A 16,154-nucleotide genomic window follows, 5' to 3' on the forward strand; every position below is an offset into this window, starting at 1 on the left:
TAATTGTTGATTGAATGGAGCTAGTGCCTCTGATAATGGGGAAAGGTGACTGTGTTGTCAAGTACAAATTAACATACAAATGTTTATACCCTTTAAAAATTATTTTTGTTTTTACATCATTTACATCTCCTAATATATCCCTCCCCAGTAAAGAACCATCCCTTATAACAGAAATTTCAAAGATTGAAAAAAAAAAGAGTCAATAAAACTACTGAACATAATGACCAATTCCAACCTTATATTTGGTATTCCATCCCTGTTGTCCCCTAACTCTTCAAAAAAAGGAGAGAAGTGAATTCTCGTATCTCTCCTTCTGATTCAAATTTGGTCATCGTAACTGGACAGCATCCAGTTTTTATTGTTTTTTTTTGTTTGTTTCTATTTGAGTTTGTAGTCATTGTAATTCTTGTTTTCCTTGCTCTGCTTCCTTCACTTTGCATCGGTTCATACAAGCCTTCACATTCTTCACATTTGTCATTTATTGCAACACAATAATATTCACAACTTGCTTAGCCACTCCCCAATCAATGTTCTCTTACTTTGTTTCCAGTTTTTGCTTCTTCAAAAAGTGCTGCTATAAATAATGTTGGCAGAGCTTTCTTTTTATCACTGACCACTTCAGAGTATATACCTCTGCTTTTTTTCAGTGACCTCTGCTCCCAGATGAACAGAATCCCAGGGAATTTGAACACTATTTCTTTTAAAGTGTTTACTTTGTGAATTTCCCTTCCTTCCATGGATCCAACACAGAGTGTTTTGGGTTATTTTCAGGTGGATGCTGCAAGTGATGAGGAAAAGGAAGATGAGCAGGAACTGACCCCAGAGGAAAGGAGAACCCTGGAAAGAAAACTGAAGAAGGAACGGAAGAAAGAACAAAGGAAACAGCTTCGGGAAGCAGGGATTCATGGTGTAAAAGAAAACCCTCAAAAACCATCTGGAGCGGAGTTGGCCTTGGACTATCTCATTAGGTAAGAATCTTCGCCACCTCCCGGATCATCCCTCCACCTTATTGATGCCACTTAGGAAACAGAGATCTAGTTGAAGGTCCCAAACTAGAGAAACCAGCCTAGCCTCTTGAAAAATTTCCTTCTGGTCATTGCTAAATACAGTATATTGTTTCATTCCAGCTGGCTTGTTTGAATAGTGTAGTCCAACCCAAGTTTACCTGAAATGGCTTCACATGCCTTAGCTGTCTCTGGGATCTTTAAAAGATGGCACAGAGCCCAGTGAAAGTCTGTATAAAGAGCAGTCACTCTATCCTATAGCCTTAATACAGATGGCATTGCTTTAACTTTTCCATAACAGAAGATCACATAGTTGCATTTAACTTAACCTAGAGGACACTGGGCTATTAGGAAGTTCCACATCAGAGAAACTGTATGTTAAATTGCACAAAGTGTGTGTATTTTTAGAACCTGAATATTTATAATCAGAGACAGAGAAAGGGGACTGTTGTGGATGTTCCCAGACCCTGGCAAAGGTTTGATGTTAACTAAGCTAACAGCTTTGTACGTGGCTTCTTAGATGCTTGTGGAAAACCATAAACCTTGGGCTGTGGTGAAATTCAAAACCATTGTTAATTTAATCCCTTTTCCAGTTAAGTAAGGTCACTTGTCCCAAGCAAAGGCAAAAAGTAAGGGATTGTTTTGGCTTGTTGTTGTTGGTTTTGTTTTGTTTTGTTTTTACTTCCTACCCACTGGTAATCACAAGAGGTAAAAAATTCTCATTCCAAAAGATGGGATTTTCTAGTTTCCTTTGAAGCCCAGCTCAAAGGTCACCTACTACAGATCTTCCCTAGCTACCCCCACTGTCAGTGTTGCTCTTTCCTCTTCTGTTTCTTGCCTCCTCATTCCTTTTCCTTTTCTCCCTCTCTCCTTTCCTCCGTATCTCCCTTTTTTCTCCCAGCAGATATATTCTAAACAATTTTTGTTAGGTGCACACCATCCCTGGCCATGAGCTTATTATTCCTGTATTTTAAGTTGTGTTCCAGAAATCCAAATTCCATTCTTAGAAACCATCTTAACCAGCTGTTTGTGAAAGTTCTTCCAGGAGAACACGAAACCCTGACAGATTCAGTGATGGGTCATCCCTTTCTCTTTTTTTTCTCCCTCTTTCTCTCCCTTTTTCTATCACTCTATCTTTTCCTTTCATTCAAGAAATCCAGTAGTCCCCTAACTTATTCCCTATGAAAATTCCTTATGAAAATGATATTCCCAACTAGGGACGGGTATGTTGCATTTGCTTAACATTCATTATGAAGGAAAAGCAAGTCAACTGGTATCTTGGAGTAGGGAAGCATAACATTAATAGCTAAGATTCTGATCCTGAGGAAATAATGGGAAGGTGATTTTTGATTTGCATTTGGAGGAATTTTTTATTTTATTACACAGTGAAACTGTCCTTTTGTCAGTGGTGACCGTGAAAGGCAAGTTAATGAAATCATTTACCCTCTTCAAGTCTTGGGTTCTTTTACAGTAAAATGGGAATGATAACTCTTTGTAGGTTTGTAGGTTTCAGGATTAAATGAGGTAATCTATTTAAAGTGCTTGGTAAACCATGAAACAGAAGGAGCATCGAACCAATAACTTTTAGTGACATGCACACGATGCTGATGAAAATTGCTACCTTTAGAATCCTGGCTCAGTTAGCTGTGCTGGTCATTGATTTGTATTAACAGCAAGGCAATAGATTTGGTATTCACATTTCCATGTAGTCTCTCCTCCCACTCCCCTCATACTCATTCCCTTCTAACCCTGAGCATCTAGGGGCATTTTTGCTTCATCACAAGGTACACCTGACACCTTAAGGAGCTCTTCTTGGGTTCTACTTCTCATTTTATAGTACATGTTCATGTGCGTTCTGAAAACCAAGGTTTTTGGTTAATTGGATACTTTTATTAACTAAGAGCAGCCATTTTTAGCTGTCTTACAGACACTTAATAATAATAATACTAATAATAATGGTATCTACTATTTACATAGCACTTACTAAGTGCAAGACACTATGCTAAGTGCTTTACAGTTATTATCTCATTTGATAAAGTATACTTCTGTACTTTAAGGAGCATCAATTTTCTCAATGGGTTTACTCCTTCCACTAACAGAGGTCATAGCCCCTAATTTTCTTAGTAGGTCTTTGAGAGTTGCCGCCACTGAAAAATCAATAATCCTGCAGCCAACCTTTGAAACATAGCTAATTGGGTTCTCAAATGATAGACATACATATATACATACCATCACTGAGCCCATACTCAAAGTCTCTCAAGCAGTAGGACTTGCTCGGGCTTGTACTTTTCTTACACTGAGATGTCCTTCAAGAGCAGCTGGTTAAAAAGATGGTGTCTCAGGGCAGCTAGGTGGCGCAGTGGATAGAGCACCGGCCTTGAAGTCAGGAGGACCTGAGTTCCAATCCGACCTTAGACCAAACACTTGACACTTACTAGCTGTGTGACCTTGGGCAAGTCACTTGCTGATTTAGAAGGATGGTGGTACCCTCAACAGAAATAGAGAAGTTGGGAGGAGGAATGAGTTTATGTAAGAGAGATACTGAAATTCATTTTGGAGATGCTGAGTGTGAAATTCCTACAAATTGGGACACTAATTCATTATTGGTAGAATTGTGAACTGATCCAACCATTTTGGAGAGCATTCTGGAATTATGCCCAAAGAGTTATTAAACTGTCTATACCCTTTGATTCAGCAGTATCTTTACTTGGTCTATTTCCAAAGATGGTTAGGGGAAAAAGGAAAAGAACCTATATATTTTAAAATGTTTATAGCAGCTCTCTTTGTGGTAGCAAAGAACTGAAAATTGCAGGGATGCCCATCAGTTGGGGAATGGTTGAACAAATTGTGTTATATGATTGTGATGGAATACTACTGTGCTATAAGAAATGATGAGTAGGCAGGCAGGAGCAGTTAACTTTTGAAAGCTGCAGAGAAGGCAGGTAGAATGAAAACTTAGAAAAGGCCATCGGATTTAGCATTTAAGAGAAAAATCTTTGAGAAAGCATTTTCAACAGAGTGGTGGGATCAGCATCCAGAAGGCAGGGGTTTGAGAAATGAGTGAAAGATGAGGACATAGAGGAAACAAGTGTAGACAACTCTTTCTAGAGAGATCATAAGATCATAAATTTAGAACTAGATAGACTTTTAGGGGGTCATCTAGTTAACAGAGTAATATTGGATGATAAGTTGAGGGATTGGCAGAGCAAGTGAAGGGTTTTGTTTGGTTTGTTTTAAGTATTAGGGAGAACTATCTAGCTGTGTTATTAGGTAGCTGGGAAGGAATCAGAGGATAAGACAAGTCTGAAGAGGAGAGAAGAAAAGGAGCTTCCTAAGGATAAAGGAAGAAAAGGGAATACGAGTGCTGTCCAGGATTATGGAAGTGTTTCTGATTGTTTGAGCTTTCTTGTTTGATTTCTGGAAAAATAGGAGTCAAGTAGACCTAGCTATATTGGGTTTGCCATCATTTATGGAAATAGTGCTCTTATTAATTACAAGATCAGTCTTTCTTAAGAGTACCAAACAGTCACCTGCAGCATAGAAAGGCAGCTTGATTTAGCATTAGTGTGTTTGCCTTGAAGTCAGAAAGACCTGAATTCAAACCTTGACTCAAATACTTGCTAAGCTGTGTGAATCTAGGCAAGTCAGCCTCTCAACTTCTGGTTTCTCATCTGTAAAATGGAAATTATATTCTCTCACAGAGTTGTTGTGAGGCTAAAATTAGATAAGGTATATAAAGTACTTTGCAAACCCTAAAACATTATGTAAATGTTAACTACTGCTATTATCACAACTCTAGATGAATGTAATTTGAAGGGTTTCGGCAAGCCCCTCCAAAAAAATCTCTCTTAATTCCACAGTTCAGGCCAAATTAACAATCATTTGTTAAGGACCAGCTACAGGAAAGCTTTTAAGAAATACTCAAAAAAATAAAAATAAAAATTCCTACACTCTAGAAGGTTACAGTCTGATAGAATACATTATTAGTTGCTCTTCAGGTATTCCAGAGAGAGTCAGGACCTCTCTGTCTTTCACACATCAGTGAGAAACGTTGTAATCAAGTTCTTTCCTCCCCTCTGACACCTAAAGCTCCATGGTACCACTGAGTAAATGAGGCTGGAGGGAGGAGAGAGCTGGTTTGAATCTCTTAGTGGATGGATATGGATAGACATAATGCAGCATGAGGCTACTTGGTATCTAGTGAGGGAGGTGAAAGAAAAGGAGCCTAAGTGATAGAGGAGGGGTGCAGAAAAAAAGTGGAAGAATACTGACAGCACACTTCACCTCTTCCATGGTTTTGCTGATGGCCAAGAAAGATAGGTTACTTTTTTTATATATATATAATTAACTTAGGTCAATTAAGCAGGACAGATAGATTGCATATTGCTGAGCTGTTAGGGGCAGAAGTGAGATCTAGGTTGTGAGTTACATTCAGCTGTCCACTACTGTTACTGATCTCATAAAGAAACCTTTTCCCTATAATGTAATACTATTGTGCTATAAGAAATGATGAACAGGCTGATTTCAGAAAAACCTGAAAAGACTTGTATGGTCTGATGCTGAGTGAAGTGAGCAGAACCAAGAGAACATTGTACACAATAACAGCCACATTGTGTGATGACTAATACTGATAAACTTAACCCTTCCCAGCAATACAAGGATCTAAGACATCTCCAAAGGCCTTGTGATGCTAAAGAACTATGGAATTTGAATGTAGATTGAAGCACACTATTTGCTATTTGTTTTTTCTCTTCTGTTGAGTTTTGTTTCCTCTTTCTGGTGGTTCCTCCTGTTGGTTCAAATTCTTACTTACAACATCACTAATGTGAAAATACGTTTAATAGGAATGTATATGTATAGCCTATATCAGATTGTGTGCCATCTTGCGGAGGGTGGTGGGGAGGAAAGGGGAGAAAATTTTTAAACTCAAAAGCATATGGAAGTGATTGTTGATAAATCAAAATAAATTAATTAAAAAAAAAAAAAAGAAACCTATTCCCTTGTACCAGTGGGGAAATTACGCACCCAGTAAGCATCATACTCCTTAGCACATCTCAGTGGTGTCAGCGTCTCTCTCTAGCAGCACCTTCTCCCATCTCCTTTTAATGTTTGATGCTTATCTTCATTCGGCTGAGAAATCAGATGCCCAAGCGTGTTATAAGGTTTGTAAAAATAAGTGATTAGGCCCTGAGTGAAGGTCTGGGAGCCTCCTTTATGAGTAAAGTGCACGGATTAGAAAACACTGCCTTGGTGACATCAGTTTTGGCTGGGACCTTTTGCTGCTCTCGGCTCCTTTCCAGATGACTGAAGGGTTGCCAGATAAGTAACCTCAGGATAAGTGAGGTATTATTGTACAAAAGGAATCTCAGCACATCTCTTCTGAATTTCCGTGGAACTGATAGGTGCTCCTGACTGTAGTCTTGAATTTCAAAGAGTCCTTTGCAACTCCTCCCAAGATGGGATCCTACTAAGATTGTCACCGAAGAAAGAAAGTACTGTCCTGGATCTTCAGAAAGAACAAGGAAAGTCCCTCTCCCACCCTGTTCCCCAGTTTTCTCACCTGTCTAGAAGTTCAGAAGACTTCTAAACTTCTTCAGATATACATGTTGTTTCCTCTTCAACCCAGATGACAGTTAGGTTCTAATATTACGAGCTCTCTACCCCCACCTACTTGGTCTGCATTGGTTCTTCCTTTCCCCATTTTTGTGAGATAATTTCTCCTTTTAACTTTTTCCTACCCAGTTTTGTTTTTTATAATTACCTCATCATACACAACTCAGCCCCAGTCTTTCTTTCAAACTACCTTAGTAACGTTACCAGTTTTAAGAATACTATTACCAATAATAATTATTATTATTACTAATATTAATAACATTTTCATATATCATAAGTAAACAGTTTGACCTTAATCAGTGCCTTATAATTACTCTTTAATGATTTCCTTATATTGCTTCTGGATATTTTATATCAAATTTTCCAATGAGTTCTGGTCTTTTTGTTACAAATACCTGAAAGTCTTTCAGTTCATCAAGTGTCCATTTTTTTTTCGTTCAGGATTATGCTCAACTTTGTGCATAGTAGATTTGTAGTTTCATGTACAATCCTTTTTTTTATTGTACTGTGTTATGGACATGCTTGTTTTATTCCATAAATTAAAAATAAAATAAAATAAAATAAATTAAAAAAAAAAGAACAGGGAAGATAAGTTAGCCAAGATCACTAACTGTTTTTCAGTTTAAGAACTATTGGGTATAAAGGTTGCCAGCATAGCACATTTTCTTGGTAGTACTAAGCATTAGTTTATTAGGGGCCAAATATGTTATTCTCTGTGGGATTATAGAGCTAGCACACACTGTTCCAGCTTCTGTATTCACGGAGAGGAATTAATCCTTCCCACCCAAGGAAACTTTTTTGACCTAGTCATGGAAGAGACTACGGAAAATAAAGGCAGCATTGTTGACCTCGAAGGCCCTTAGTAGAGTCATCAGAACAAGAAAATAACACAAAACACCAAGAGGCCTTATGAGTAGAAATGGAAGTGTTGAACAATTTAGACTAAATTCCTCTCCCCTGGCACTATTAGGCTTTTAGGAGCACTTGTAATGAAAATCTGTTGTCCTGACTTTGTGGAGATCGTGCTAATGTCAGTGTCTGTCATTATCCATCTGTGAGGGTGTGTCTGAAAAAATCCACACTTGGCCAGTAATAGTAATCATACCTCAGATTTTTGTACAATAACACCTCACTTATCCTGAGGTCACTTATCTGGCAACCCTTGAGCCATCTGGAAAGGAGCCGAGAGCAGCAAAAGGTCCCAGCCAAAACTGATGTCACCAAGGCTGTGTTTTCTAATCCATGCACTTTACTCATAAAGGAGCCTCCCGGACCTTCACTCAGGGCCTAGTCACTTATTTTTACAAACCTTATAACACGCTTGGGCATCTGATTTCTCAGCCGAATGAAGATAAGCATCAAACGTTAAAAGGAGATGGGAGAAGGTGCCGCTAGAGAGAGAGAGACGCTGACACCACTGAGATGTGACTATTGACAGCAAGAAAAGAAACAGTAGATAGAACACCAACCCTGAAGTCAGGAGGACCTAAGTTCAAACCCGACCTCAGACACTTGACACTAGCTGTGTGACCCTGGGCAAGTCACTTAACCCCAATTGCCTCACCAAAAAAAAAAAAAAGAAAGAAAGAAAAGAAACAGAAAAACCGTAAAAGAAAATTTCAGAAAGCACAACAGTCTAAAATGCCTTCACACCTCAGCTGAACCTAATGATCCTGAAGAGTGTGAAGAGATTCTAAGACTAGTAAGTTTGAGAACCACTGACTGAGAGAGTAGAGCCCCGGACTTGAAGTCAGGACGACCTGGGGTCAAATCTCACCTCCTGACATGTATTAGTTGTATGACCCTGGACAAGTCACTTTGCCTAGTTGAGCCTCAGTTTCCTCGTCTGTACAATGGGAATCACCATACTTATAGTACCTCTCTCACAGAGTTGTTATGAGACTCAAATGAGAAAATGTGTGTCAAGTGTTTTGGAAATATTAAATGTCAGCTCATTGTTATTATTCCTGGGGGGATACCACTTGTGTACAGATAAGTAATTAGCAAAATAGTTGGAGGAAGGAGAGAGAGCACTAGCAGCTGGGGGCAGGGAGTGAGGAAGCAGGACGTGGTTTCTGAGCTCAGCTTTGAAGGAAGATAAGAATTCTGAGAAGAGAAGGAGGGTTTACATTCCTAGCATTGTGGGGTGACTTATGATAATGCACAGAGGTAAACAATGGACTATTGAGTCTAGGGAACAGCTTTTAGTTTGTCTGAGACCAAACTTAGACTGCATGATGGGATGTGATAAGAAATAGGTAGGCCGAAGCCAGGCGGTAGAGAGGCTTAAGTAGCAAGCTGAGGATGTGGGATGGATGGGTAGACTTCGTCCCTCTTCCTTACACGTCCCCCACATCTTTAGCCAGTGTCGCCTGAGAAAGGGAAGAGTTGGCACTAATTAGGAGTCAAACAGTGCTAATAGAGCTCTTTACTCCCACGGATCTTTAAAACATCATTCTGAATGAAAAGAGCCTCCTATTATTAGTGCTGCAACCATCCTAGCAAGGCACCAAATTTTCCTCATTAGGGAAAGGTTGGCCACAGCATAGAAGGATGCATAAAGGCAGCAAGGACAATGGCATGGGTCACTATGAACATCAAGGAGTCACCAATCCTCAAGCATGTCTAGAGTGCGTGCCGGGCACTATACTAGGCAATGAGGAAGAATGGCAAACAGGGATGCCCCTTCCTCAGGGCAAACCAAAGCTATGGGAATATCCACCCAGGGCATAAGACTTAGCATTGTGGGTTGCCATGTGCAAAGTCTCCATGTCAGCAGGTTCCATGGACATCATCTGGAAAGGCAGCATGAACTGGGAGTCAGAAGAACTGAATCCTAGCCGAGATCCTCCCATTTGCAATGTGACTTTGGGCAGGGGCCTTCATTTCTTCACTTTCTTTGCTTCTAGAATGAGGTAGTTGGACTAGATGAGCTCCAGGGTACCAGGATGTTTTTTGATTCTCACAAGCCCTGAAAACAGACATAGCAAAACACTCCACCTTTCTTGGCTCTTTCATACAATCCTCCCCCAAAAATTCTGAGTCAGCCCCCTATCATGCTGCTGCTTCAAATCATATTTGTGAAGTGGGTAGGGGGAGCGATTCTGTTACAATAGGATGAGAATAATGCTCCACACTGACAAATATTTGTGATCTGGTTTTTTTGTAGTTCAATCATTTCAGTTGTGTCTGACTCTTCATGACTCCATTTGGGGTTTTCTTGGCAAAGATACTAGAGTAGTTTGCCATTTCCTTCTCCAATTCTTGAGAAAACTGAGGCAAATAGGGTTAATTGACTTGCCCAGGGTCATATAGTTAGTATGTGTCTTGAGGCCAAATTTGAACTTGGGTCTTCCTAACTCTAGGCCTGGCGCTCTATCTGCTGTGCCACCTAGCCACATGATCTGTTAACTGTAACTTATCAGATTCCCTTCCCCTTGCCCCAACTCCCTAAAATAAAAAGATTTACCCAACTCTCCCTCTTTTTTTCCAGTCATTTCCTCTAAAGAGATGAAGGGTTTTCTTTGGTAAAATAAAATCCAGGAAATGAAACTATATTAAATGGAAACAACATTCAGCTGTGACTGAAGGGGGAGGGAGGGAGAGAGGGGAATCTTATCAAACCAATACCATTTCATCATTTCTGTATTTTTAGACAGGCTGGGAATAGGAGACCTGCTGAGTCTTTACCTTTCAGTCTCTTGGCTTTAGTCATGGCCTTTAATAATCACTACTTTCATATTATTTAAACAAAGTGCCCTATATTTAATAAAGTCAAATAGTAGGGAACACTGTAATTAACAATTGTTCCTCCTACCGTTGGGAACTCCACTCCTGTAATTGCCAAGTGGTTGGACCATTTGAAGTCCCTTAAAAGGCCGTCACCTACGAAGAGGGATTTCAGGACTATGCCTCTAATTATGAATTATTTCCTTTTTCAGAAATTCCCCTTTTACAGGTGATTGCTCTCTTATCTATTTCCTAGGATTGGTATTCCCCATCTTTGGCATTTCCATGTGATCATGGAGATCATCTGTGCACTCTAGAATCCCATACCAGCCCATCATTTAATTTATTCTTGTTTTGAGTCTAAGAATTGCCATACTGGTTGACCCACAGCTTTGTTTCTGTAGCTTAGCAGACCAAAAAGTTGTAGTTCAAGGATGAACCCAGATGGGTGAGCGGATTCCTGCTCTTCATGTGTCCTTCACCATTTTATAGATTTTATCATGTTTTCTCTAGGTCCTCCTCTCACCAGACAGGTTAGTCTCATTTCGTCTAACAGCCTCATTATCTCCTCAGATTTAGTGACCAGAACTGTGTACAGTGTTCTACTTGGGGGGCTGTGACCTCAGCTTCCTTACATCTTCTATACTTCCCAGGGCCAGTTTCCTAATCTGTCAAGTGGGAATAATAATGCCTGGCCCACCTACCCCACAGGGGTTGTTATAAGTATCAAATGAGATAAGTGAAGCTAAAAGTTCTCTATAAATGTTATTATTGTAGATGTTATTATTATTGCTGTTGATAGTAGCTCACATTTTATAGCACTGTGGTACATGTGTTATCATCCTTATTTGATAGGTAGTAATAGGGGTTGTCAAAGGCAGGATTCAAACCTGTGTCTCCTAACACCCTAACCCTTACATTAAGCCTCTCGTCTTGAAAACTCACATTTACATAGCATTTTAAGGTTTACATGTTACTTTTCTGTTGGTGATAGTGGTGATAGTATTCCTGTGGAAGTATCTGGTGGCAACAGTGCCAAGCCTGGAGTCAAGAAGACGAGTTCAAATCCAACCTCAAACTCTTGTGTGACTCTGGGTAAGTCACTTAACCTCTGTCACCTCCATTTCCTTGACTGTAAATGGAAATGATAACAGCACCTACCTCGCAGGGTTGTTGTGAGGATAAAATGAGATATTTGTAAAGCTTTAGCACAGTGCCTGAAACATACCAGACACTTAATAAATGCCTGTTCTCTTTCCTTCTGCTAACCACTAAGTACTGCTACAACTAACAGCTACTGCTAGTACCTACTACTAATTACTCCTACCACCCCCCCATCCTTTTTTTTAGAGATTATTTTTTCCTGTGATCTAGTAAAGTCAGTGGTACCTGCTTATTCTTTGATCAGTATCTAGAAACCTCAGCTATCTCTAACCTCAAGTAGTCAAGAATAAAGCAATAACAAAGAGAAAGGGGGCTGTCACAAAATTATTTCTCTTTGTTCTTAGATCCTCCTCACTCTTCTATTAAATACGGTTCTAACAAGCTTGGTTATCTGGTTTGTAAGCCTCCAGCAGCCTTGAAGCAGCGGCACATTAAGACTGGGGGAAGGGATCTTCTAGACAGGCATCATTTCCTCAGCAAGAAATGAGAGGGGACAGACATTGGGCAGGAGACAAAAAAGGTCTAAAAACAGATGAAGAACTCACAGAGCACAATGGCCTATGGCCGCTGATTGTAGGAGCACTCTGTCCTCAGCATCCCAGTTCCCTTCAACCTCCTGTGATCCCTGAGAACCCTGTTGTGTTGTAGCGGGGCAGGATATCTGCTCTTCCCAATAATTCTCAGTCATCCAGAAAAAATGACATCCTGCGTAGTATTCTCTATTTACAATGGCAAGGAGATGTGTAAATACATTTCAGGAAAATGTCTGTCCAAAACAGTTCCTGTAAATTCTTGACCGTTGAAGAAGTAAGCTTCAGCTGCCTTTACCTGGGCCCTGCGGGGTGGCCGAGTCCAGAGGGAGCTGGTCACTCCCGATCCACAGCTACTGTGGCTCATCACTGCCCTAAGCAACTGACCTGAAAAAGACAGAAGGAAAAGGGAAACCTTTAGGGAGCCCAGTCAGAACCCTGGATTTCCCAGCATTTTGATTTCCTAGTCTGGTAGGGACTCCCCAGTCCAGGACCCTTGTGCTAGCCACCAGAATCCCCAGTTGTCTCAGTCCTCTTTGTTTTTGTGTTCTGCAGACACCGCTGTAACCACTTGGTCAGGCTTTTTCATTTACTTGTATTTTCCCCCCAACTCCAGAACCTGCCTCCTCACTTCCAAGTCAGGATTTGCCAATCCATTTCCTAGGGATATGACTATTCACTCATATGTGTCCATCCTATCTGTAACAAGGGCTCAACATCCTGAAAAGGCCACCTTCTTTTAGTCTTGTTGATATTTTTTGTTTTAAAGTCATGTTCATTTCTGAATATATCCCTCCCTCTACATAGCAGCCCTTTACTTGTAGCAAAAGTTTAAAAAATACACACACACACACAGACACACACACACACACACACATATACACAGCATCAAAATGAACCAATACATTGATCTTTTCTGACTGCAAATATGACATTTCATACCCGTAGTCCCCCACTTGTCCAGTGAAAGAAAGGAGGGACATTTATTTTCTCAATTCTTCTCCAGGCCAAGCTTGGTCATTATAATTACAGTTTCAATTTCATTTATTATCCTTTCTTGTTATGCAGTTACAGTAATTGTATATATTGTTTTCCTGGTTCTGCAGTCTTCGCTCTATACAAGTTCATACATCTTCCCACATTTTGCTGAATTCTTCATATTAATCATTTCTTATAGTGTAGCAATATTCCATTACATTCATGTATAACAGTTTGTTTAATCATTTAGAAAATGGCAAGTAACAACTTTACTTCTACTTATTTGCTCCCTTCAACAACAAAAAAATACTGCTATAAATATTTTGGTGTATACAGGATCATTCTGTGAAAGACAGAATTGCCTTTAAGGTACGTGCTATCAGTGGGATCTCTGTTAAAGAGTATGGACATTTTGATCAAAGTTGTGATAAAATTCCAAACTGGGCAATTTACTTCTGAAGAATCTAATTTCATTGTATTTCCAGCCAGTATTAGATAAATGGTTACATCATTGTAGTTTCCGTAATGACTAGTATTCTGTGCTCTTTGGTATCTCTGAATTTGCATCCCTTTGTTAAATACTATTCGGTGGCTAATTTTCAAATTGCCTTTGTCTAGATGAAGCAGTGTGATCATGGGATAGTATAGAGGAAAGAATGCTAAGTTAAAGGAAAGAATGTTATGTTAGAGGACCTAGATTTCAAATCTACTCTCAGCTACTTATTACCTATGTGACTTCAGGGAAGTCATTTAGTACCCCATGCCTCAGTTCCCTCATTTTTAAAACAAAAGATTGTACTGGATGACCCAAGGTTCCTTCTAGTTCTGTATTTATGACCTATGACCTGTGGTGTCAGCGACCCTAGCTTGTTCACTTCAACTTGAAAACAGGCTTCATTCCATCTAATTAACATTACCCACGAATAGATGGGGTCAGTGCTCTACCTGCTTTGTGAATTTCCAAGCTATAAATTTTGATTCTACCCCAAGCTGAGCTCCTTTTAAGCAGAAAGAAATAACTTTGCTTAGCCCTTTTCATTTTCCTAAGTATGCATGAACACCATGCCAATCACATAAACACCATTTGCAAAGAAATTTGATATTATGATCAATCCTTGATTATCCATACTGGCAGAGGGAAGAGTAAGTATTGATTAACCCCCAAATCAATTATACTTGGCTTTGGAATGCAAGCAGAGAAAAACTTTAAAAAACACTTAATGTCTTGCCCTTTCTTAGACCCCTCTCCTTCAAAATGTGTTCAATCCCTGTTCAAGCTCTGCCATATTTTTGGTATCCTGGATATTATTTACAGGCTAGTCCATTCATGAACCTATCTTAAGAATGATGCTAAGTCATCATCTTTTACTATCTTCCCCACTCCCTACAAGTAGCCTGAGCCCCACTACATGTAACCACACACTCCTGGATCCTGTTTTCTGCATCTTGGCAGCCACTGACATGAAGAACAGCTCCTGGGCTCATGCCAATGTTTTCATAACCTCAGATTGTCCTGCTTACGGACTATAGTGCAGCTGTTGCTGGCTTGTTATTTTAGTAGGATTAGTGACTTCTTGATGGGGTGGCTGAGGTTCTTTCCCTCTGTGGTATAACATGTTCTGCGACATAGGCTGGGAAACCTCATTACAAATGATTGTTCCTTTATTAGTAGTATTTACAGAATTTTTGCATGTTTCAGCCTAGGTCAGAGAATGGACGAGATCTTAGAGAGACCATTTGCCCCTAGTCAAGCTAACTTTATTTCTTATATTAGGAAACTGAGCCATATCAGCAAGTGCTTTGCCAATGTGTCACATAAATAGTTGGAGGTAGTGCTGGGGCTGGATCTCAGGTCTCCTGACCCCTGGCATAGTGCTTTTCCTCTCCACTGCATTGCTTCCCAACATATTATCCTTTTGTCTATCCAGAACGTCATGAGAAATCAGTCTTTACAGGAGGAAATTCATCATAGAAAGAGAGAAGAATGAGGAAGAGAAGAAGAGAAAGAAGATGAAATAGTAGTACTGAGAGAGGAGGAGGAAGAGGAAGAAGAAGAAATAGCAATAGTACTTAAAGAGGTGAAGGAGGAAAAGGAGGAGGAGGAGGAGGAAAAGAAGAAGAAATAGCAGTAGCACTTGAGAGAGAGAGAGAGAGGCTATCAAAACCAGTGGATTAGAACCATGCGTTACCAATGTTCAGAAAACATTTGATTTCTAGCTCAAGTCAGTACTCCCAGTGAACCATTACCTAACCTGTTCTGTCTGTGTTTAGGCCACTTACCACTTCCCATGGAATGAGGTATCTAGACAACTCTCAGCAGGAAACAGGGTCTCTGGATGTACTAGAAAGAGAACCAGGAATTTGGGCTATATCAGGTTTGTCTATAAAAGAAGGATTCAAAATGAATGAAATAACCACTTGGTTCAGATCCCAGTTACAGAATATTTCGAAATTACAATTTGGTTCCAGTTCAGTAGTTTTAGAAAATACCTTGATTTGGTTCCAATTTGGAATGATTTGCTAGGTGGATGTTAAAAAAAAATTTTTTTTAAAGCATTTCAGTCCAGTTTAAAGGAAATGTTTATGTGTATATACATATATGTATACATGTGTATATATTTGGGATGGATGGATGGATGGATCTGGTTGTGGTACCTGGTTCAGTTTGATTTCAGCCCCTGGTGTGAGCAGGAGTCCTGGGGCCATCTTGGCAGGCTTAGGCAGCAAACTATATAGTCTGCACTCGTGGTGCACCAGCCCTAGATCACCACCTGCTCACATCAAGGGTTCAAATCAAACCAAACAAAATTCCCCAAAGTGGAAAAATGGACACTAATTACCTGGAACCCGACAGTTATTTTTCCAGTTCTATATCTCCAGCGGCTGCTAAACATTCCCACTTGGATGTCCCATTGTCTTCTCAATCTCCACATGTTCAAAACTAAGCTTATCTTTGTTCTTCCTGAATCAGGTCTGCATTCCCACTAAGAATCACAGAATCTCTGATTTGGAAATGATTTTAATAGATGTCCTCTAATCCAGCCTTCTGCCCAGTGCAGGAATCTTTTCTGTAACACCAATAACAGGTGGTCCTCTAAACCTTAGCCTAAACTCTTCCAGTGATGGGAACCCTGTC

The 16,154-nt window shown here is 39.9% G+C and overlaps 1 protein-coding gene across 4 annotated transcripts in view; it reads left to right on the forward strand.

The window, feature by feature from the left end:
- The window catches only part of LOC114052094 (uncharacterized protein C7orf50 homolog), a 338,906-nt gene that overhangs the window by 255,147 nt on the left and 67,605 nt on the right, over positions 1-16,154 (forward strand). For all 4 annotated transcript variants that reach the window (XM_027874533.1, XM_027874537.1, XM_027874534.1 and 1 more), the window contains one exon: positions 772-968. In XM_027874533.1, coding sequence (XP_027730334.1) covers positions 772-968 — 197 coding nt within the window. The remainder of the gene's footprint in view (positions 1-771; positions 969-16,154) is intronic.

Source organism: Vombatus ursinus, unplaced genomic scaffold (assembly GCF_900497805.2).
Source record: "Vombatus ursinus unplaced genomic scaffold, bare-nosed wombat genome assembly UNPS02014807.1, whole genome shotgun sequence".
Classification (NCBI taxonomy): Eukaryota; Metazoa; Chordata; class Mammalia; order Diprotodontia; family Vombatidae; genus Vombatus; species Vombatus ursinus.